The sequence below is a fragment of the Harmonia axyridis genome, chromosome 1, assembly GCF_914767665.1.
Source record: "Harmonia axyridis chromosome 1, icHarAxyr1.1, whole genome shotgun sequence".
NCBI lineage: Eukaryota > Metazoa > Arthropoda > Insecta > Coleoptera > Coccinellidae > Harmonia > Harmonia axyridis.
This window is the reverse complement of record NC_059501.1, coordinates 9,578,022-9,603,416: the sequence shown is the minus strand read 5'-3', so window position 1 is coordinate 9,603,416 and position 25,395 is coordinate 9,578,022. Positions and strand designations below refer to the sequence as shown.

General features: G+C 35.8%; 1 protein-coding gene across 12 annotated transcripts in view; it reads right to left on the bottom strand.

Annotated features, from left to right (window-relative positions):
• LOC123688953 (disks large 1 tumor suppressor protein) overlaps nucleotides 1–25,395 on the bottom strand; it is a 742,726-nt gene that overhangs the window by 95,173 nt on the left and 622,158 nt on the right. For all 12 annotated transcript variants that reach the window (XM_045627719.1, XM_045627722.1, XM_045627715.1 and 9 more), the window contains 2 exons: nucleotides 11,764–11,914; nucleotides 63–168 (listed from right to left, as the gene is read on the bottom strand). In XM_045627719.1, the coding sequence (XP_045483675.1) occupies nucleotides 63–168; nucleotides 11,764–11,914 (257 nt within the window). The remainder of the gene's footprint in view (nucleotides 1–62; nucleotides 169–11,763; nucleotides 11,915–25,395) is intronic.

Genomic DNA, 25,395 nt, shown 5'->3' with positions numbered 1-25,395 from the left:
CTGCACTCAGTCCGGACGGGATACGCCCGGACTCCATAAATTAACGGGAAGAGGGGACTCACCTGGATATAATGTCGTCCTGACTCACGGCCCGGGGGGTTGGGGGACGGTGAAGGCCTAAACTCGAGGAATGGACAGATTCGGAGTAGTGGTGGGAGGCCTTTGTTGCTGGAAAAAAATACATATTTTTAAAATTCAATCGAATAAATTTATGTGGTATCGAGATTTTTAAGTAATATTGGCAACAGTGTTGAGTGTTCCAAATAGAAAGGTTAAAAGGAACCCCTCCACGTGACTGTTCAGTTGAAAACGAAATTAGATATATTTCTTCTTACAAATCAACGATTCCTTTAAACAATAACCTTCATTGTAGTATTTCAACATTTCATCAATTTGCGAATGAAATAAAGAATAATAATTTTGGTAACTTCTCCTTTTTCACTGAAAAATTGATGAAATGGCATTCTTGCAAAGCACTGTTGTATTTTAAAAATTATTTGTGGATGAAATACTACAAAAAATCATTACAAAAGAGACTAATTTTGTGAAAATTTTCAAAGCAAAGTACTTCCTCACGACGAAAGTACAATTGTATTATTCATAACTTTTACTGAAGTTACCGTACATTATTTTTGTCCCTCCTCCTCTGGGAAAATATTGACAGACCACGAGAAAGTCACTTGGTGGTCTTGCCTCTTTAGGTTTCACCACATGCTGATGAAGTCCCAGAAAACTTATTCATAACTCAACCAACAGATATTCTTAAAAATGGGTTTCACAAGTGTCGGATAGGTTGAACTGGCCAGTGAGCTAGTATTGGACACATCTCGGAAACGGATCGAACGAATTATAGATTTTGGAGTGAGAGGATCTTGTGATATGGTCGATATTATTTTGATATTTGCATAGTTGTCAGATCTTTCAATTTTCCGGAATAATCATGAACTTTGTTATCTCATTAATCATAAATGAATATGATATCGGCATACTCTTCCGTGATGTAAACGAAAATTTTGAGGTATAATTTAATAACTTAATACCAATTTCCAATAATGAACTGATTTACGCTTGATTCTAAGCATACTTTTTTGTTATCAATGAATCATGCCAATGAACTGAATGAAAATTTTGCAGTCACTCATTTTCATTATGGTTCTTTTGTTAAAATTACATAATCTTTTCAATTTTCAATGAAGCGATAACTTCTGCAGAATACGCGACAATGATAAACCTGAGATCAACGGATAGCACCAAATTGTTGTTTGTGTGAATATATCGCACAATATCTAGTCAGCTAAACCGTCTCAGCCTTTAGAAGATGTGCAGTCCCCTAACTAAGCTATCAGAAACGAGAACACGTCTCGCATTGATATCAGTACAGTCCCAAGCACCCGGAAGATTAGACGGTTCATTACCCGAGAATGCCAGAACACGTCACCAAGAGGTCCTTACATGCCAACGTCACGTCTGTCAAATTGCGAAATGCCTGTAAGCGAGATGTCAAGCGCACTGTTGCCAGATCAAAAAACCTATTTTCCCTAGAACGTGTTTGAAATGTTGTCAGATTTTGAATAAGAGTTCCCATATACCTATTTAATATTTTCGGTGAAAATAAGAACAACACACCTTTCATTTTTTTTATTACCTTATATTACCTCAAAATTGTTTTATTAACCTAATATCAATTTGATATTAGGTCAATGGTTCTGCGCAACTCAAAACGTCGAAACATATGGCTTATTACATAACCATATTCAGATTCTCTCAAACAGGCGTAATACTGGCTGAAGGTTGACCTGTTTGAGAAGAAGAAGAAGAAGAATAACCATAACATTGTGTGTTTCTGTGTTTGGTTTTGTGAGGAATTTCAAAATTGAAATATGGATTCAGATTCAAATCGTAAAATATCATTTAATGACAATTTATAATAAAAATTCATAATTTTTGTTAGCTATGTCGCCACAAGAGCAGAGAACATTGAAAATTGAAATTACTGATTTCTCTATGATCACCGTCCAGATTTTGCAATGTTGCCAAACATATCTCCTGTTCCGCTAAACATCGATAATTATCAAATAGTGCAATCGGTAGAAATTATAAACATTGTTCAATACTAAACATTGATTCTGGAATCCATGTTTATTTTCTGAATGATGCAATTGGCCCTAAGAATTTTACCGGAAATAATTATTCTATAGGAAGATAATTTGGATACCTACAAAAAAGTAATCGCTGTATAAATTTTCGAATACTTGTTCGAAACCGATTGGAAATAAATTCTTTTTGAGTTGAATAGTAAATGAAGTTGCTATATTTAAGTCCATGAGAAATCATTTTGTCATTACCATTTATACCAAGACCTCGAATTTGTGAATGAAAGATGAAATACTTATTTAATATACATTAAACTGTACTAAACAATTGGTCACATCAAGTGGAAGAGACATCGCGCTGAAAGATTATATAGTTGTTTATATTCAAAACTAGGCATATCATTTCTTATTTCGTGTGAAAGATTAAATATTCATTTTGCTGGCCTATAGATATTGTAGATCTGTTGAAGCAAGGAAAGAAGAAGAATTATTCTATGTATATACCTGAGTTTTGTCATTAGTCCCTTAATGTGGTAGGATACATTCATTAAACTGTTAACACCAGAGATCATTTGAGTACACCGACGTGAAACAGTAGGTAATCATGTTGGAATTCGTATCTTTTTTTTCGGTTAATGCCATATTCGGTTATTTGAAGAAGAAGTTCTTTAACAAAAACGAAGATGCAGAATTAGCACATCAATCCATATTGAAAAAGAGAATAAGGATTGTGAACCGTGATGGAAAACAATCGGGGTAAGTAATTAATTTCAAGTTAATTTTTATTTGGCTCATATAAGTGAAAACTTTTGAATTTTTATCTTTTAATTTCGACTTTTCCCTTGATTTAATTCTCAATTGAAATCAATGAAATAATTTTTGCTTATTTGTATGCTGAAAAGATGGTTGAACTACAAGACAGGTGTTTTAATGATTTATTTTTTTCCAGAATTAAAGAAGAATGTTCAATATGTTTGGATCCAATGGATGGCCTGGTATTGATATTAAAGTGTAGCCACGAATTCCATTACATCTGTTTTTCAGAATGGCTTGAAGAGAGCAGTTTGTGTCCTTTGTGCAGACATGATATTTATGCATGTTGATTATTTCTACATTTATGACTGATATATGAAACCATACTGTACCTTCTAACAAACTACTGTATATATGTACATATTTGTAAATATTTGAAAAATATATATATTTATTATCATTTCATTATTTAATTTTCCCTGAATGAAATAATAGTTACTAGATTTTATAGAAGAAGTGCACAAATGGAAATCAATTTCTTTCCGAAGAAATGAGTTCATAAGAGAACTGACCGAAGTAAGTATTTGAGTTATAAAAGTTAATTGGGTCTACTTGATGAAGATTTTCTAATATAAAATATATGAAAAATTGATAATGACCTAAGGTTATGTGACCTGGGTTATGTGACATTATTAATTTAGTCATTTCTATTTGTAGAGAAATTCATTTTTATGGCTAGTTGCACTGTTTGCCATTGAAATTAAAAATTTAAACATTGATTACTTTATGAATTCTCTTGCACCGTCTTTTAAATGACGTTTAATGTGGCCTAATCACTGATTACATTTAACAGGAAAATTTGGACATTTGTCTTCCCGATTAGTTTTAAACAGGGTTCTGTACATACAACTTATATCAATTTGATATTAGGTCAATGGTTCTGCGCAACTCAAAACGTCTAAACATATGACTTATTACATAACCATGTTCAGACTCTCTCAAACAGGCGCAATACTGGCAGAAGGTTGATCTGTTTGAGAAGAAGAAGAAGAACCATAAACGTTATTTCTCTATGGACATAACCTGATTGTGTCACATTGTGTGTTTCTGTGTTTGGTTTTGTGAGGAATTACAAAATTGAAATATGGATTCAAATTCAAATCGTGAAATATCATTCAATGACAATTTATAATACAAATTCATAATTTATGTTAACTATGTCGTCACAAGAGCAGAAAACATTATACTAGAAAATTTAAATTATTGATTTCTCTATGATCACCGTCGAAATTCTGCAATGTTGCCAAACATATCTCCTGTTCAGGTAAACATCGATCATTATCAAATAGTGCAATCGGTAGAAATTATAAACATTGTTCAATACTAAACATTGATTCTGGAAACCATGTTTATTTTCTGAATGATTCAATTGGCCCTTAGAATTTTACCGGAGATAATTATTCTATAGGAAGATAATTTGGATACCTACAAAAAAGTAATCGCTGTATAAATTTTTGAGTATTTGTTAACAACCGATCGGAGTTAATTTCACTTGAGTTGAATAGTAAATGAAGATGTTATATTTCAGTCTATGAGAAATCATTTTGTCATTGCCATTTATACCGTTTCTTCGAATTTGCGACTGAAAGATTGAATACTCATTTAATATCCATTAAACTGTACTGAACAATTGGTCACATCAAGCGGAAAGACTTGGCGTCGAAAGATTATATTGTTGTTTATATTCAAAACTAGGCATATCATTTCTTATTTCGTCTGAAAGATTAAATATTCATTTTGCTGGCCTATAGATATTATAGATCTGTTGAAGCAAGGAAAGAAGAAGAATTATTCTATGTATATACCTGAGTTTTGTCATTAGTCCCTTAATGTGGTAGGATACATTCATTAAACTGTTAACACCAGAGATCATTTGAGTACACCGAAGTAAAACAGTAGGTAATCATGTTGGAATTCGTTTCTTTTTTTTCGGTTAATGCCATTTTCGGTTATTTGAGGAAGAAGTTCTTTAACAAAAACGAAGATGCAGAATTAGCAGATCAATCCATATTGAAGAAGAGAATAAGGATTGTGAACCGTGATGGAAAACAATCGGGGTAAGTAATTAATTTCAAGTTAATTTTTATTTGGCTCATATAAGTGAAAACTTTTGAATTAATTTTTTTTTAATTTCGACTTTTCCCTTGATTTAATTCTCAATTAAAATCAATGAAATAATTTTTGCTTATTTGTATGTTGAAAAGATGGTTGAACTACAAGACAGGTGTTTTAATGATTTATTTTTTTCCAGAATTAAAGAAGAATGTTCAATATGTTTGGATCCAATGGATGGCCTGGTATTGATATTAAAGTGTAGCCACGAATTCCATTACATCTGTTTTGCAGAATGGCTTGAAGAGAGCAGTTTGTGTCCTTTGTGCAGACATGATATTTATGCATGTTGATTATTTATACATTTATGACTGATTCATGAAACCGTACTGTATCTTCTAACAAACTACTGTATAAATGTACATATTTGTAAATATTTGAAAAATATATATATTTATTATCATTTTATTATTAAAATTTCCCTGAATGAAATAATAGTTACTAGATTTTATAGAAAAAGTGCACAAATGGAAATTAATTTCTTTTCGAAGAAATGAGTTCATAAGAGAACTGACCGAAGTAAGTATTTGAGTTATAAAAGTTAATTGAGTCTACTTGATAAAGACTTTCCAATATAAAATATATGAAAAATTGATAATAACCTAAGGTTATGTGACCTAGGTTGGTCATTATTATTTTAGACATTTGTATTTGTGGAGAAATTCATTTTTATGGACAGTTGCACTGTTTGCCGTTGAAATTCAAAATTTAAACATTGATTACTTTATGAATTCTCTTGCACCGTCTTTTGAATGACGTTTAATGTGACCGAATCACCGATTACATTCAACTGGAAAATTTGGACATTTATCTTCCCGATTAGTTTTGAACAGGGTTCTGTACATAGACCTAATATTAATTTGATATTAGGTCAATGGTTCTGCGCAACTCAAAACGTCGAAACATATGGCTCATTACATAACCATATTCAGATTCTCTCAAACAGGCGTAATACTGGTTGAAGGTTGATCTGTTTGAGAAGAAGAAGAATAACATAACCTGATTGTGTCACATTGTGTGTTTGGTTTTGAGAGGAATTTCAAAGTTAAAATATGGATTCAGATTCAAATCGTGAAATATCATTTAATAACAATGTATAATAAAAATTCATAATTTATGTTGACTATGTCGTCACAAGAGCAGAGAACATTATACTAGAAAATTTAAATTACTGATTTCTCTCTGATCGCCGTCGAGATTTTGCAATGTTGCCAAACATAACATCTGTTCAGCTAAACATCGATCTTTATCAAATAGTGCAATCGGTAGAAATTATAAACAATGCTCAATACTGAACATTGATTCTGGAAACCATGTTTATTTTCTGAATGATTTAATTGGCCCTAAGAATTTCACCGGAAATAATTATTCTACAAAAAGATAATTTGGATACCTACAAAAAAGTAATCGCTGTATAAATTTTTGAGTACTTGTTCAAAACCGATTGGAGTTAATTTCACTTCGAGTTGAATAGTAAATGAAGATGTTATATTTCAGTCTATGAGAAATCATTTTGACATTGCCATTTATACCGTTTCTTCGAATTTGCGAATGAAGATTGAATACTCATTTAATATCCATTAAACTGTACTGAACAATTGGTCACATCAAGCGGAAAGACTTCGCTTCGAAAGATTATATTGTTGTTTATATTCAAAACTAGGCATATCATTTCTTATTTCGTGTGAAAGATTAAATATTCATTTTGCTGGCCTATAGATATTACAGATCTGTTGAAGCAAGGAAAGAAGAAGAATTATTCTATGTATATACCTGAGTTTTGTCATTAGTCCCTTAATGTGGTAGGATACATTCATTTAACTGTTAACACCAGAGATCATTTGAGTACACCCAAGTGAAACAGTAGGTAATCATGTTGGAATTCGTATCTTTTTTTTCGGTTAATGCCATTTTCTGTTATTTGAGGAAGAAGTTCTTTAACAAAAACGAAGATGCAGAATTAGGAGATCAATCCATTTTGAAAAAGAGAATAAGGATTGTGAACCGTGATGGAAAACAATCGGGGTAAGTAATTAATTTCAAGTGAAAACTTTTAAATTCATTTTTCTTTTAATTTCGACTTTTCCCTTGATTTAATTCTCAATTAAAATCGATTAAATAGTTTTTGCTTATTTGTATGTTGAAAAGATGGTTGAACTACAAGACATGTGTTTTAATGATTTATTTTTTTCCAGAATTAAAGAAGAATGTTCAATATGTTTGGATCCAATGGATGGCCTGGTATTGATATTAAAGTGTAGCCACGAATTCCATTACATCTGTTTTGCAGAATGGCTTGAAGAGAGCAGTTTGTGTCCTTTGTGCAGACATGACATTTATGCATGTTGATTATTTATACGTTTATGACTGATTCATGAAACCGTACTGTATCTTCTAACAAACTACTGTATATATATACATATTTGTAAATATTCGAAAAATATATATTTATTATCATTTCATTATTTAATTTTCCCCGAATGAAAAAACAGTTACTAGATTTTATAAAAAAAGTGCACAAATGAAAACCAATTTTTTTCCGAAAGAATGAGTTCATAAGAGATTTGACCGGAAGTAAGTATTTGAGTTAAAAAAGTTAATTGAGTCTAATTGATGAAGTTTTTATAACTATATGAAAAATTGACAACATTCAGCCCTTTTTCCTTCCCAACATAATATATATTTATGATATATTCGATTTTTTGTTATGAAATACAATTCCAATAGTGACAAAATATTTATAACCAACCAAAAGAAAATTCGAAATAACCAAAACTGTACAAATAGGGTAAACGATTAACAAATTGAATAACTCAGTTGTATACTTACTTCACAAGAATTGCAATTGAGGAATCTCTACCTGACAATAACTGCTTCTCTAGTTCGAATTTGCAGAAAATCAATTAGGACAGGTAGGTATAATTCTTGTTCTTCCCGTCAAATACAAATCGACATTTACAATTGAAAAACAATTTTAGACATTTAAAATTTATCTTTTGGTTGAGGTATACTCTTATCAATAGAATAGAATAGACTTAGAACTGGTCATGGTCGTTGTAATAGTACCCTCTTCAAATGGTGTTCTATTGATAGCCCACTATGTGAGTGTGGTGTAGAAGAGACCATTGACCACTTGGTGAATGATTGTCCGATTTATAAATTTCATGATGGTTTCCAAGCTATCCATTCAGTTTCAGATTCTTTTTTAGAATGGGTAGTTAACTTCAAATCGATATAATGAAAACTAATATTTAGTACTCCTTTCTGCTTCTTTTCTTTTTGTTTTAGGATCCAATTGGAAATTATAGAGTCGTCAACCGAAAAGAGAGGATAAAGGAAATTTTGTTTTGGTTGAAGAGGAAGTCCTTCAATATAAATTATGTCAGCTTATTCTGTAAACGTTTACACAAACCAGTCACTACACCGATACGGGGAGACAGAGTTTTTGCTGAGGTTTTTATCTGTTCTCTTGTATCATACGTTGAAATGTATGATGCCCCGTTACATTTCCTCTGCTAATACTGAGATTCATCGACACATATGCTTGATTGTTTGAAATTAATATTTTGTATTTGCTCTTTCTCAAAAGAATATATATATATATATATATATATATATATATCAATAAATGATCACTTTAAATAATAAAAAGTTAATTGAGCATACTTGATGAAGGTTTTTCAATATAAATATAAAAAAAAATATTTGTTTAGTATTTGAGTGTTCGTTTATTCATCCATCAATGGTGACCCTGAATATCACAAATATCTTAATGCAATTTTCAATCGCCAAAAGTGAAATTTGCGCACTAAAGTTGCTGACTTCACATCAGTGCTCTTCTTGTGATCTGATAAAGCGGTTTTGCAATTGACAGGAAAATAAAAATTCGATATATTCGAATTATATATCGTAGCCTGGAAAAACTGATTACTTAGCTTGCCAGGTGGTTTTTAAAATTTGAAACTCTGTGGTACTCAGAATAAGGGAGACAGGCCAAACATATGTAATATATTCCAAGTTGGGGGAAAAAGAGCTAGTCAAATATAGAAAAATATACATATGTTGCCCACTCTGTATATATTTCGTTTTGTGAAATCATTTTAAAAAACACTATAGTCGATATCGTGAAACTTCTGTAGGAAAATTTTTTTTGTAACTCTTTCAGTAACAAAGTTGAAGAGGGGGTCAAATTATGGCGAAAAACCCGGCACCTTCATCTCAAAATATGTTACATGATGATCTTTTATTATCGGTTTTTGCCAGCATCTATAGATTCTGACACCACAACATATTTTGGACGTCCTTGAACTCACTATACCAGCGATACACAGAAGTTTTGGTTAATGCTTCATCTCCAAAAGTCGAATTAAGTTCATCGATGGCTTTTCAGTTAATTCAGGAAAATAGTTATAAAAAATTAGGCACGGAAATGTTCACGAGTTAATTTACATACACTTGTAATTTTCAAAAAATCTTTTTTTCATTTTCATTTCATTTACTTGAATGTCAAAACGGTGTTATGGAGTGAAGGAATAAGAGAAAACATATAACTTAGGATCTACGATGCGATCATTAAAAGTAATGCGATCTATGGAACCGAAACTTGCAGATTGACATAGAATGACAAGGGTATACTGCTAGCGACAGAAAAGGATGCATTGAGAAGATCCGCGAGTAAGAACAGTAGTGGAGTAAATATAAACATTCCAGTATAAGGATTTTTGGGTAAAATGTATGAAACAAGAATACCAAAATGTGTTGGATTGGTTCCCTCAATGTAAAGGGTGTTTTTTTAGAGCTATAGAACTTTAAATTGCAATGAAACAATGATGGATTATTCGATTGACATGAATTTTATTAATCCGCAAGGTTTTAAATATGATTTCTGGCATATGACCGCCACGGATAGCTCGTATGTAGTCCAATCTGGTCGTCCAATTTTCGATGACTTTTTCCAACATTTGTGGCCGTATATCGGCAATAACACGGCGGATGTTGTCTTCCAAATGGTCAAGGGTTTGTGGCTTATCCGCATAGACCAAATGACTTTACATAGCCCCACAGAAAGTAGTCTAGAGGTATTAAATCACAAGATTTTGGAGGCCAATTCACAGGTCCAAAACGTGAAATTAGGCGGTCACCAAACGTGTCTTTCAATAAATCGATTGTGGCACGAGCTGTGTGACATGTTGCGCCGTCTTGTTGAAACCACAGCTCCTGGACATCATTCGGGAATGAAAAAGTTAGTAATCATGGCTCTATACCGATCATCATTGACTGTAACGTTCTGGCCATAATCGATTTTGAAGAAATACGGACCAATGATTCCACCAGCCCATAAAGCGCACCAAACAGTCAGTTTTTCTGGATGTAACGGTGTTTCGACATACACTTGAGGATTAGTTTCACTCCAAATGCGGCAGTTTTGTTTGTTGACGTAGCCATTCAACCAGAAGTGCGCTTCATCGCTAAACAAAATAAAATGGACGTAGTGCGCGATACGTATTCCGCACAGAACCATTATTTTCGAAATAAAATTGCACTATTTGCAAGCGTTGTTCAGGCGTGAGTCTATTCATGATGAATTGCCAAACCAAACTAAGAATAAATCACTTGACAGCTGTTAAATCGGTCGCCATCTTGAACAGTAATGCCAACTTAAAGTTATATACCTCGAAAAAAAACAACCTATAGAATGGGCGATCAAAAAAGAGCTGCATGGAGGACATAAGAAATTCCATGAACTCAAGGGATATACCCGATGGAAACTGGGTAAACCAAAACCAATGGCGACTAGTCATCACAAAACGACGAAGAACGTTCGGATAGCCATTGAAGAATAATAATAATATTAAAACGTTCCAAGTATGTTTATGTTAAAAATTTTGTCGTATTTCACGATTGTAACGTCGCTTTTGACTTTTAGTCATTAGGGTTGCCCAATTTAGAAATATAAAAAGCAACCTTGCCTATTGAGTGTTCAAAGTTCGTTTTCAAAAAAAATATATAATTTTTTTAAAACGAGTGTTGGTGACCCCAAGCAGAATATACTTTACTGAGAGTGAGTGCATCATCTTAAGGGTTGTGATGCTTTTTAGTTTTCACCGATTTTCCATTGCTAACACCTGCGCGGTATCAGCGAGCGTCAGAGGAACAGTTCCCTCATCACGCCGAAATCACTTAGGAAAATAGGACGACGGCGTCCGTCAGCCGGTCGAACACTCTGTACGCTCGTTGCATAACGATGTCGAACGCGGAGACGCAGCAACGTCATTTGGCACGTTCGCACATTCATTACGTCCGTCCGTCAATTCGCGGGCCCGGAGCCAGCAGGGAATGCGGGAGAGCAGCGGGAGGGATTTTCTCTAAGATGAGAGCGTGCAAAGTCAGGGTCGGAACTGTCGAATGACGGCAGAATTGACAAGCACTTGTGTTGCAACTATAGCTTCTCGTGTACCTAACCCCTGTCTACATCCAAACTACGAGTCGCCTATATTTCTTTCATATTTTTTGTAAATTTTCACCTTACCAGAAGGCTCTTGAAGCTGCCACGAGCTGAGCTTCGGGTAATGGTGAAGCTGCTGCCAAGCGTAAATATCTTTTGTACAGCGTGGGAAAGTTAGTAGATGAGATTTGGAGGCTCTATGGAACACATGTTGTGTAAATATCCAGGGTTGACTAACCTAAGAACCACTAATATGGGCAAGTCGATTTTCAAAGAAAAGACAAATGAATGAATACTTACATAGTTGGGGTGAGTAGGACGCTTCTGACGAGGCGGGGGCTGGAAAGGCACTTTCAGGCTTAGCAACTATTAGGACTACGCGATCTTGTGTCGTCTTCAACGTGGCGACGGCTTCTTCGTGAGTAACGTTCTCCAGGTTAACCTCTCCTTTCTGTAACAGAAGAAAGTAATAAAGATTAACGTTCTCAAGCTTCACATACAATGTAGTAGTAAAAACGGTGCGTGAGGTATTAAGATAAAAGAATACAAAAAATATTGATGTATTTTTGTGTGTATGCATCGAGTGTCAAGCACTCGGTCAAGAGTTGCGAAGTCAAGAGTTGTCAGAATACCTTTGAGCTAGAAATAAATGAATGGTACATTGTCGTGCTCGATTTCGAATAAATTTTATGCAAACCACAACCTAATAAATTCAACTGTTTACAAGCTACAAGAGAAATTTGGAAAATGGCGTGAAATAAAAAGTACTCGTAACTTCTCCATTACTGATGCTATAAACATAAAACAAAACTGAAACAACTTTCATAGTTTGATGAAAAATGTATAGGCCATGTTATATATTCTTGAAAAAGAAAAATTTTTTTGTTTTGGAAATTATTTTGGTTAACATTTGAAAAAACATACGTCTGTATCAACTTGAAAATTGATTTCAATAAAAAATAAATGATCACACCAATGGATTCTTCTGAAAAAAGTGTCCGTAGAATTTACCTTCTTCATATTTGTAGCACCAGTAATAAAGAAAGTATGAGAACTTTTCATTTTTTGCCATTTTCCTATTTTCTCTTATAGCTTGAAAACACTTGATTTTTATGAGTTGCGGTTTCCAGCAAGTCAATTTTCTCAAAAATCAAAGCCCAAAAATGTGCCATTCATTTTTCTAGCTCAAAGGGTTTCTGATATCCCCTCACTATACAAACGAATTTGGGACATTCGATACACTACAATCTTCAAAACTGCTAAAAGCAGGTTTTCACAAGTATATGTTTATCGTCATTTGAATAAAGAACCCCACACATAAGAAGCTGCTAATGTAGATTACAGCAAAAACTGAATGAAGGCGAAAATCTATGTGAACCTAGCAAATATTCATGAGACATTCTCAACCGTTACGATTTTCCTCGAAAAATTGATACGAGAAGTTTCTCCAAATTAACCATCCGCTTCTGATTGCATAGGGCGTGTTAACAAGATCCCAATTATCGGGAAAAAAGCGAAGAGATAGATCGCGCTCCCTTAGAGCATGACGATGAAAATTTTCGTCGTTTCCAATTTCCCATAAATAGAGCGATCAAGAGCTTCCAGTGTTGGAGTTATCTCTTCCAGTTGGAAATGCTCCAGAACTGTAATTGGAAATCACTGGCAGTTATATCTCTCTGAATCGGAGATGAGTATTCGTAGACAGGGGTTATTGTTAAAGTATCAGTTGGCTGCATTGGAATGGTTGCTTTTTCATATTGGATTGGTAACAATGAAAGTAATTGAAATAAGGATAAACATCAGATGGGAATACTGAAATTTTTCCATTGTATCGAAGAATAGCAATCATAATCTTGATTTCATTGATACAGTATACTTTTTCATCAACATAATGAAATTTAATTCCTCAACATATGTTTACACTTATACATTGACATTATGAATGGCTGTTCATCGATATCACAATTCTGAAATTGATATTGAGTGTTGTTGTTTCTATGAAATATTCATTGAATAGAAGAACTTTTTTCATTTGAAGTATTTACTTACTTATACAATGTCAAATAACAGTAATAACTCATTGAGGTTGAGGCAAACTATAACCAATAGAATAATGAACCGAACATTGTTATAATGAACATTTCATTGGTTTCATAGAGATTATTCCTTGACACAATGAAAACAATTCATCGATATGATGAATGACTTTTTCATCGATGTCTCTGTTCATTGGTTAACTGAATTCATCATTACCTTTTTCATAAAATTTATATTGTTCAGTGTATCGATTAAAATTAGTTTAGTTTTACTTCTTCAACAACGGTACCATATAGTGCTGTAATTTTTCTTGAAATGAACGCAACTAATAAGAAGAGGAAATGTTCAGAAAAAATGGGGCAACATCTGAGCGTTCGTAAACATTCTCGATGATTCATCTCACAGGGTGTTCTGCATACTCGCTTTTTCACTTTTATTGTTCGTCCCTGTACATAACTAAAAATGAAGTAACTGAGTACGGCATCTGGAAATGTATGTTCCCGAAGAACCTAGCTATAATGTGAAATAAAATTATTGCTAAAATCGGCCAAAGGATTCGAGAGATATAGAAATACAAACTTCGCTGATGTTTTGTCGGTTTCCCTAATTTTGGCGGTGTGTATATAAGTGCTATAATTGCAGTAAGAAATATTGTATTCAGTTTCAATTAAATCGAAAATGTTTTCAATTTCATTTTAGGTTGTTAAATTTTCGAAAAATAATTTTTTTATTTGGTTCCTTGCTTTATGCTTCGAAACTTCATCTGTCGTATTCCTGAGCTAGGAGAATGAATGTGATGAAGCAATTCATTTTTGTACCAAATTTTATGCAGAAAGTTCCAATAGTTTTCGAAAAAACAAGAGTGGAAATCTGAAGGTTGGTTAATTGTTTTTTTCAACGATTCCAGAGGTTTCTATTGAAAATAATAAACCAAAAGCTAGTAAGAAATATTTTTAATATTTCGGCTAGCAAAAATCACATTTTATTCAATAAGTAAATTGGATGGCTCGAATCTCTGAAACTGCCGGCGGTAAGAGAAAAGAGAAAATTGCTCTCAGGAAGGCAAGAGGGAAATATCCATTCAATTATTCAATGGGTCATAAAAGCCTGATAGTTCGCCGAGTTAAAGCCAGAGAGTTATGTCGATTTTTACGACTTGTCATTTAATATGCAAAATTTCCATGTTTCCCCTACCTCTCCACGCTTCAACGAACCCCCTCATGAATTCAGAAATTATAGATCTTCCGGCCCCCTCAACCAAAATCAAATATTCGAGCAGAGACAGAAGCATACGCAATTGGACCGAGATGATTTGCGATCGAATTCGTGGCAGATTTTTCGGTTTCTTCGAGCAGATGACTTGTAACGGTTATATTTTACACCATTTAGATTTCGGTTGTTACTGCGCCCTCTGGAGTTTGATTGTTGATTCAGCTCGAAATATTCCGTATTAATTTGAATTTCAATTTATTATGGAACAGTTATTTCCGGATGAGTGAGGTCGAATATCATTACCGTTGGGAAATATTTTATAATTTCTGGATTTCTTGTATTAATTTTCTTCTGTGTGGGAAGTTTCGTTTGACAACTGGTAGATTCTGTGGTTATGAATGATTGTCGGATATAGAGGTTATCGGCGATTTGTGATAATTTTGAGAAAAGGCTTTTGGAAAAAATTGACCAAATTTGGAGAATATATGATCTAGAATCATCCTTGTTATAGGCGATTATTTCTCCAATTTGGATAATTCCCTGTATGGTTTATGGTATTGTGAATATTTCGGGGAAATACGTTTTATACGTGATTATAAAATTTTCTTCCACAAGGCCCATCTCTTGTACTGAATTTACTCTGAAGATCTGAGAGGTATGATATCATTCCTACATCTTGTGTCATTATCTGAAATTTCTGTTTTATTAGGATTCGCTTCCCACCGATTAGTTCGAATAACTGTGGAACTTACACGAAGATTATCAAGAAGATCCTTTTCCCTCGAACAACAACTGAGAGGTATAGATTCCTTTTTATTTTGTGAACAATATCTTATAGTATTTTATTAGGGTCCTAGTGCCTGATTGGATTTGTAATCCTAGTGCCTGGATATTTTTGGCAATCCTAGTGCCTGGGTAACGTTGAGAATCCTAGTGCCTGGTTACGTTCTGGAGTCTGGTATATGGTATGGTTTGAGGTTATGGTACTTATTTTCTGGTAAATTTCTGGTGCAGTTCTGGTGGATGGTATTTTCTGATAGATAGTACAGTTCGAGTATATAGTATATTGCTGGCATATGGTGTACTTTGAGTAGATGGTATATTCTACGTATAGAGATCTCACCGTTAGATTTGCAGTCAACCTTCAATATTGATTTTGTATCAGGTAACCGGTGCTTGCACTGGCTTTAATGAGTATTGTACTGAGATTTAATTTTGGAAGTAACGATTTAGTGTACTGATAGTAAATCAGTCATTTGAATAGGAATTAACGGTTTTAATATAAATTTTCTATCCATTGATAGTAATATTGTAAATATATTGATCAAAGGTTGTTTCATGCTTATTATACACTGTCTCAATTGTAAACAGTTTGCGGTGAGGTGCACTTCACTAACTGGCCATTTATTTTAACAACTATAATACTTGTGTATCCCTTCAGGATTTGTGACTGGAATTTATTATTACTTTATTCAACCTACTATTTTATACCAGCCAGTTATTACAACCACTGTATTTGTATAGTCCTTCAGAATCTGTGGTTGAGGTCAATCTTCTTGTTTAACTTGGTTATTTTGTCTGGTTTATTATCTGGTTTAGTTGGAGTTTGTTGAACTCTGTTTACGTTTAGTTTTGGTACTGAAGTTTTAGGTTTAGCCTAAGCCAAGTGTGGCTGATATATATTCTATTTTGAGGATTAGTTTAGGCATTATAGGTTATAGGAAGCCCTTCTGGCATTTGTTGTTGATTATAGGTTATAGGAAGCCCTTCTGGCATTTGTTGTTGATTATAGTTTTAGGAAGCCCTTCTGGCTTAGTTAGTGTTAGGTTTTGGGAAGCCCTTCTGGCTCTTGGCAACTTTGAGAATTCTTTTTATTTTATTTTATTGTTTATTATCAACCACTGCATAAATTTTAATTTTATTAAACGTTTGACTTGAGTGATTTGTTTTATTGCTACTCTGGTAGAGGAGTACGCAATTTATTCTTAAGACAGGCATATCTCTACCTGGCGCCCAATATTACCTTCCATCTAATTTTGAAGAACTCACTCCCATCTTCACTGAGTGTAGTCGCGAGCCGAATTTAGCCTTGTGACCGGCTTACTCAAGGTCGACACGTCACAAATTGGCGCCCAACGTGGGGCCTAAAAGTCTATTCAATCTGACTTGCAGTGGTTGATCGATCTTGCCGTTATTATTGATATTTTTCGTATTCCGTTAGTTTTCAAATCTACGTTATAAATTTTTTTTCTGTAGTGTCGATTTCCGTTGTATTTATTGGCGCTGCCAATATTTTGTATTTTTGAGGTTAGGTAGGATTGCGTTTTTGGTATTTTGTTAAGTATGGAGGGTCGAATGGACGTGAATCGTCTCGACAAAGATGAATTAGGTTATGAATTGGCTATTAGAGGTGTAGGTGACGTGAATACGGTTGCTGAGATGAGAAAGAGTCTTAGAGGTTATTTGAGGTTAGAAAAATCGGGAATTAAAACCAAGTGTCCACCATATCCATATCGGTTCGAAGATGACTCAAAGGTAATAGAAAACTCGATTTCGTTGTTTCAAGGAGAATTATTAGACTTTTCGGGTGACGAAAAGAGTCCATCTTTTCTGAAGACGTCCACACGCTTGGTACATTTGTTTAAGCGGGCGGAAAGATCTCAAGCGCTCTCAGAGGAAGAACAGGTTCTCCGGTCAGGATATTTAGCGAAAATAATTGAATTACAGGCGGAATTAGGATCACGAGCTAGGAAATATCGGAGGTTATCGCTGCAAACTCAGTCACCTCTGGAGTTGAGCAGGCTGATGGATACAGCTGGTATATCTGATTCGGAATCTGAATCGGATGATGTCACAGTTAGTGATATAGTTCACCGGACCACTAATACAGCCTCAGCTCCTCAATGTAAGGTACCTTCAGTATCGGTAGCAAAATGGAATATTACCAAATTTAGTGGAGATAATTCTAAATGTTCCCTGAGTTCTTTCCTTGAAAATGTTGAGGAATTATGTATTTCCCGGAACGTTACAGAGGAGCAGTTGTTCTTGTCTGCTAGCGATTTATTTGTGGGTAAGGCTCTTATCTGGTTCCGATCTGTCCGGTCCACCTTGTCAACGTGGTCTCAGCTGGTTGATGAAATGAGAAAACAGTTTCTCCCTCCCAATTATAACGAGAAACTTTTCGATGAGATTAAACGCCGAACACAGGGCCCTGATGAAAGCATCGGTTTGTATCTGGCAATGATGGACACTATGTTCAAACGTCTTACTGTACCAGTCAATGAGGAAGCTCGACTGAGAATCCTTCTTCGTAATATCTCACCCTTTTACCAGAGTCAGTTAGGTTTGACTAACATAACCTCGATTTCGCAACTCTTGGATATCGGAAGACAACTCGAGGCTCGCAAGGAATCCATCGAATCGTTTGTACCTCCTCCACGAAATAGGAGCTCTTTGATGGAACCTGATCTAGCATACGTATATGCAGAACAACCTTCTGCCTCTTCTGTTGATGTGAGTACTTCTGCTGATGTAAGTACCTCTCCGGCTGAGGTAAGTGCAGTATTGACTTGCTGGAATTGTAAGCAACCTGGTCATGCTGCTAAGGATTGTAAGATGACCAAAAATAAATACTGTTTCCGGTGTGGTCGTCCAGGTTCCACTGTTCGGACCTGCCCTAAGTGTAAGCCGTCGGAAAACTGAGGGGGAAGACCTCTAATGGCAGTATGTGTGCCTTCCCTCATTTCTCTGCCCGTGATCGTTTACCTTTACACCAAAAAGCTCTGTTGGATTATGTGTTGGCGCATGCGCAAAATGATGAACGTCCATATTTGTCGGTTTCTGTTTTTGATGTCGATTTGTTAGGTCTTTTAGATTCGGGTGCTTCATGCACGATTATTGGAGGTCCTGGATGGGCGATGTTGAAGAATTTAAATTTAAGTATTAATGTCGATAATGTTGTTTCTTGTAGAGTCGCTAATGGACAAAGTTGTTCGAGTATCGGTTCAGTGGATTTACCAATTAAGCTTGAAAATAAGGTTAAGATGATTTCCGCCTTAGTAGTTCCTGAGTTGCCGCACTCTTTAATCCTAGGCATTGATTTTTGGAGGAAGTTTGGTGTCGTACCGGATCTTCGTTGTGGGAAATGGGTATTTCAACGAGATGCTGATGTCTCTGTGGATGCGATTGCATCAGAGGAACACCTTACCCCTGAGCAATCTAGGATTTTGAATGAGGTTGTGCAGGAAGCTTTTCAGAAAATGGGTGATGAGTTAGGGTGTACTAAACTGGTGGAACATGAGATTAAAACCTCGTGTCGTCCCATTAAGCAGAGGTATTATCCTGTGAGTCCGGTAATGCAGGGTCATATTGATGCAGAGTTGGACAACTTACTGGAGCAGTGCATTGTTGAACCTTCGACCAGCCCCTGGTCATCCCCGATTCTTCTTGTTAAAAAGAAGGATGGCTCGTACCGATTCTGCGTTGATTACAGGAAATTGAATGCCGTCACAGAAAAAGATGCGTATCCTCTCCCCTATATTAATTCCACCTTGGATCGGCTCCGCAACGCCAAGTTCTTGTCCTCTATGGACATTAAGTCGGCTTATTTTCAAGTGCCCTTAGAAGCATCCTCTCGCCCTCTGACTGCTTTCACAGTACCCAATAGAGGTCTGTTTCAATTCCTCCGTCTGCCTATGGGACTGTCTAATAGTCCGGCTACCTTCCAGCGTTTGGTCGATAGAGTTCTTGGTCCGGATCTTGAACCATATGTTTTTGTCTATTTAGATGACATAATCATCATTACTGATACCTTCGAAAAGCATGTAGAGGTATTGAAGGAAGTCTTTAAACGACTCAAAGCGGCTAACTTAACGGTTTCAAAGAAAAAGTGCCATTTTTGTCGACCGGAACTCTTGTATTTAGGGTATGTAGTGGACTCAAAAGGTCTAAGAATGGATCCAGCGAAGGTTCAGGCTATTTTGAACATACCAGTCCCCACTTCTGTTTCGGAGGTTCGACGTATACTGGGTTTGGCTTCATGGTACCGGAGATTCGTACCAAACTTTGCGGATCTGACTGCTCCCTTAACGGAGCTACTCAAGAAAAATCGGTCCTTCAGATGGAGTTCCCAATGTGATGAGGCTTTGATTAAGTTGAAGGAATGTTTGATTAGCGCCCCTGTTTTGTCTTGTCCGGATTTTTCGAAATCGTTCACCATACAGTGTGATGCTTCCGGTTATGGGATTGGTGCTGTCTTGACTCAGCAACAAGAGGATGGAGAAAAGGTGATATGCTATCTTTCTAGGTCTTTAACCCGGTTAGAACGCAATTACACCACTACAGAACGTGAATGCCTTGCCGTTCTATGGGCGATAGAGAAACTGCGACCGTATATTGAGGGGTCACATTTCTCGGTTATCACCGATCACGCTAGTTTGCTCTGGCTGGATCGACTGAATTCACCTTCTGGAAGATTAGCCCGGTGGGCCATCAGACTTCAACAGTATGATTATACCATTATCCATCGTAAAGGTAAAGATAACATCGTACCGGATACTTTATCTAGGTCCGTACCTATCATCGATACTGTTGATACTCCTCAGAGTCATTCCTCGGATTTGTGGTATGACAAACTTCTAGGAAAAGTGACTCATGCCCCTCACCGGTTCCCATCCTGGCAAATTATTCAGGGTAAGCTTTTCAAAAATGTAACACCTCGAATTCCCGAACTAGCCTCTGATTCTGATTACTGGAGAGAAGTTGTTCCTCGTCCTCAAAGAAAATCTTTAATTAGGCAGGTCCATGAATCTTTACTACATGTAGGAGTTTTCAAAACCTATAGTAAGTTGGCACAACGGTATTACTGGCCAAAGATGCGGTATGACGTGGCTTCGTTTATTCGCTGCTGCAGAACCTGTCATGCCATAAAACCGAGCCAGGAGAAGCCTTCTGGCCTCATGCTCTCCAAACAGGTCTCAATTTCTCGACCATTCGAGATTCTGTCTGCGGATTTGGTTGGTCCTTTACCTCGGTCTCGCTCCGGTAACCAGTATATTTTCGTCGTCGCGGATTGTTTCAGCAAGTTCCCTCTTCTTTTTCCACTGCGTACGGCTACCGCGTCAGCCATTGTAAAGATACTGGATACACATGTCTTTCCTGTCTTTGGGTGTCCCAATTCCATCATAGTCGATAATGGCGTACAATTTCGTTCTAAAGAATTTGTTAAATTCTTACAATCTTATAATGTCATCATTCAGTATACCGCACTATATCATCCCCAAGCTAATCCGGTCGAAAGAATTAATAGGGTTATAAAAACCATGTTGAGGTCCTACCTGTCAGAAGATCAGAGAGGTTGGGATAGACAGCTAAACCAGGTAGGGTTAGCTATTCGTTCCTCAAAGCACGAAGTCACCGGATACTCTCCAAATTTTATTGTTTTTGGAAGGGAAGTTTCCGGTAAGGGTGAAAATGCTTGTCCTGATCAGATTAGTTTCGACAGGTCTGCCTTGACTAAGGACCGGGAAAAAGCTTTCGAGAGAATATATGGTGACGTTAAGATTAAGTTAGCGAGAGCGTACGAGGCCAATAGTCGAACTTACAACCTTCGACGTCGGGATGTCCAATACACTGTTAACCAGTTGGTGTGGAGAAGAAATCAGGTGCTTTCGGACGCCGCGAAATATTTCACAGCTAAGCTGGCACCGAAGTATGTTGGACCTTTCGTGATTTCAGCGCGGGTATCCCCTTGGACTTATGAACTGCAGGGTGAGGACGGTAAATACCAGGGAGTTTGGCATATAAAGGACTTAAAAGCTCATCCACCGGATCAACTGACTGATGAACACTTGTCGGACTAATTTTGGCTGTTTTGTTTTCGCTTGGGTTGAAGGATGGTTAACCCTTGCCTTGAGCATAAATTTACTAGGGTGGTCACTACCCCCATCTAGTGGCTGACATATATGCTCAACATCTTTTGTATTGTCAGAACCACGATAGCAACATGCTATAATATCCATCTCCGTTTCAATTTGCCGAGATTGGACTTTTGAAGTTAATGGAAGTGTGACAATTCTGGTTTTAGTTGTGTCGGTATTGGAGTTTTGCTGGTGTCGTTTTCTTTAGGATTCATTGAGGTATTGTCGTTATTTGGTTTACCGTATTAGGCTTTTTGAAGTTACTGGCAGAAAAAAATTTGACCCTTCTGGTAAAATTTTTTTTTAAAGTAAGGGGGGATTTGTAACGGTTATATTTTACACCATTTAGATTTCGGTTGTTACTGCGCCCTCTGGAGTTTGATTGTTGATTCAGCTCGAAATATTCCGTATTAATTTGAATTTCAATTTATTATGGAACAGTTATTTCCGGATGAGTGAGGTCGAATATCATTACCGTTGGGAAATATTTTATAATTTCTGGATTTCTTGTATTAATTTTCTTCTGTGTGGGAAGTTTCGTTTGACAACTGGTAGATTCTGTGGTTATGAATGATTGTCGGATATAGAGGTTATCGGCGATTTGTGATAATTTTGAGAAAAGGCTTTTGGAAAAAATTGACCAAATTTGGAGAATATATGATCTAGAATCATCCTTGTTATAGGCGATTATTTCTCCAATTTGGATAATTCCCTGTATGGTTTATGGTATTGTGAATATTTCGGGGAAATACGTTTTATACGTGATTATAAAATTTTCTTCCACAAGGCCCATCTCTTGTACTGAATTTACTCTGAAGATCTGAGAGGTATGATATCATTCCTACATCTTGTGTCATTATCTGAAATTTCTGTTTTATTAGGATTCGCTTCCCACCGATTAGTTCGAATAACTGTGGAACTTACACGAAGATTATCAAGAAGATCCTTTTCCCTCGAACAACAACTGAGAGGTATAGATTCCTTTTTATTTTGTGAACAATATCTTATAGTATTTTATTAGGGTCCTAGTGCCTGATTGGATTTGTAATCCTAGTGCCTGGATATTTTTGGCAATCCTAGTGCCTGGGTAACGTTGAGAATCCTAGTGCCTGGTTACGTTCTGGAGTCTGGTATATGGTATGGTTTGAGGTTATGGTACTTATTTTCTGGTAAATTTCTGGTGCAGTTCTGGTGGATGGTATTTTCTGATAGATAGTACAGTTCGAGTATATAGTATATTGCTGGCATATGGTGTACTTTGAGTAGATGGTATATTCTACGTATAGAGATCTCACCGTTAGATTTGCAGTCAACCTTCAATATTGATTTTGTATCAGGTAACCGGTGCTTGCACTGGCTTTAATGAGTATTGTACTGAGATTTAATTTTGGAAGTAACGATTTAGTGTACTGATAGTAAATCAGTCATTTGAATAGGAATTAACGGTTTTAATATAAATTTTCTATCCATTGATAGTAATATTGTAAATATATTGATCAAAGGTTGTTTCATGCTTATTATACACTGTCTCAATTGTAAACAGTTTGCGGTGAGGTGCACTTCACTAACTGGCCATTTATTTTAACAACTATAATACTTGTGTATCCCTTCAGGATTTGTGACTGGAATTTATTATTACTTTATTCAACCTACTATTTTATACCAGCCAGTTATTACAACCACTGTATTTGTATAGTCCTTCAGAATCTGTGGTTGAGGTCAATCTTCTTGTTTAACTTGGTTATTTTGTCTGGTTTATTATCTGGTTTAGTTGGAGTTTGTTGAACTCTGTTTACGTTTAGTTTTGGTACTGAAGTTTTAGGTTTAGCCTAAGCCAAGTGTGGCTGATATATATTCTATTTTGAGGATTAGTTTAGGCATTATAGGTTATAGGAAGCCCTTCTGGCATTTGTTGTTGATTATAGGTTATAGGAAGCCCTTCTGGCATTTGTTGTTGATTATAGTTTTAGGAAGCCCTTCTGGCTTAGTTAGTGTTAGGTTTTGGGAAGCCCTTCTGGCTCTTGGCAACTTTGAGAATTCTTTTTATTTTATTTTATTGTTTATTATCAACCACTGCATAAATTTTAATTTTATTAAACGTTTGACTTGAGTGATTTGTTTTATTGCTACTCTGGTAGAGGAGTACGCAATTTATTCTTAAGACAGGCATATCTCTACCTGGCGCCCAATATTACCTTCCATCTAATTTTGAAGAACTCACTCCCATCTTCACTGAGTGTAGTCGCGAGCCGAATTTAGCCTTGTGACCGGCTTACTCAAGGTCGACACGTCACAGACTAGTGATGAATAAATATGATTTCAATCAAGTTACCGGTGTTCCAATCCGAATGAAAGAATTGCTTCATTTAAGTTGAATTTCGATGTTCCGGATGGATTCATTCGTCTTTTTGTTGGCTTTCTGATTGGAGTAATTTGAATATAGGGTTTTCCAATAGGAATGATACAATTTGAAATGGTTATAGTGGTACCACTGTGCATAATTATTGACATTTATTATATCATTATATCACTAAGTAATGCCATTTAATCATGAAAAGATAGACTTCAGCAATTTTTAGAAATTGTTAGATTGTTTCATCAAAATCAGTGCTAATTTGTGAATAGTGTGAGAAATTCATGGAAAACGTTATTCAGTTAAGGCCACTTACAATCATTGTATTGTAGACAATTTTGAAAGTGGTGCCAGGGTCTCTTTTGGAACTTTTGCATGAAAATTCAAAATTTGTCTACAATATGATGAATAGTGGGTCGATTAACTGAATAATCAAACAGGGTTAGTTTTTGACTCGTACATAAATTTCAACAGTTGATTCTTGAGGTCGAAATGAACACTTCCTTAACCATTTTTCCTGATTCGGCCTAGATGAAAAGATATAGCTATTTTGAATTTTCATAATGAGCTATGCCACCCCTGGAAACCGACACACTGAAGTTTTTCCAAGCGTAAGATTTATCATTTTAACCTTAACTAACCTAACCTTGGAAATGAGCTAATATATAAAAAAATCATCATAAACTCATTCTTAACTTTCCATTTGTCGAACTAATTACCTAGTATTCATATTATTACAATATCTATAACTTTGAAAATGAATGTTTTGGTCGAAAACTAATTAGATTAGAAATTATGAGCAAGAAACAGAAAAAATTCCGAAAATGTTGAGGTTCTTCGGTCCTTCTCAAGTTGGCACAGGGTCCTCGTGTTAGATAACTTGACAGAGCCATTCCACAACACCCCCGAACAACCTGTAGAAGTTTCATTAAGTTCGGAATTTTTTCCAGTAGACCCACCTTTTTTGTATTTGTCTACAACATTAATTCTGTTATAAGCGAAAGAAAGTGATTCCTCAAAAAGATTTTTTAAGTGTTTCTACTTTCAAGTAATCTCAAAAAGCTTCGAAGGTTCATTATTTCCAAAAAAATCCGTTATTATCTCCAAATTCCACGCGTCATTCGTTCTGTCAAATAATTCCCTACAGACGTCTTATCAGATCTGGGTCTCACATCGAACAGAATTTCAGATTCAAACCCAAGCAACCTTAGATCCGGAACAAGACCGGCACAAGATCTGCCCTTCCCGGCAATTGAATTTCAAACTTCCGTCTGCTTCAAAGGCAGCCCCATATCTCCGGTCAGCAGGAGTAGCGACGGCAGTAGCAGGAGGAGAGGCAGCAGCCGCGTCGCAACTTACATATTCAACGTATGACGTGGGCCATGAATATGCGGCGCTAAAAGTTTCGAGGGG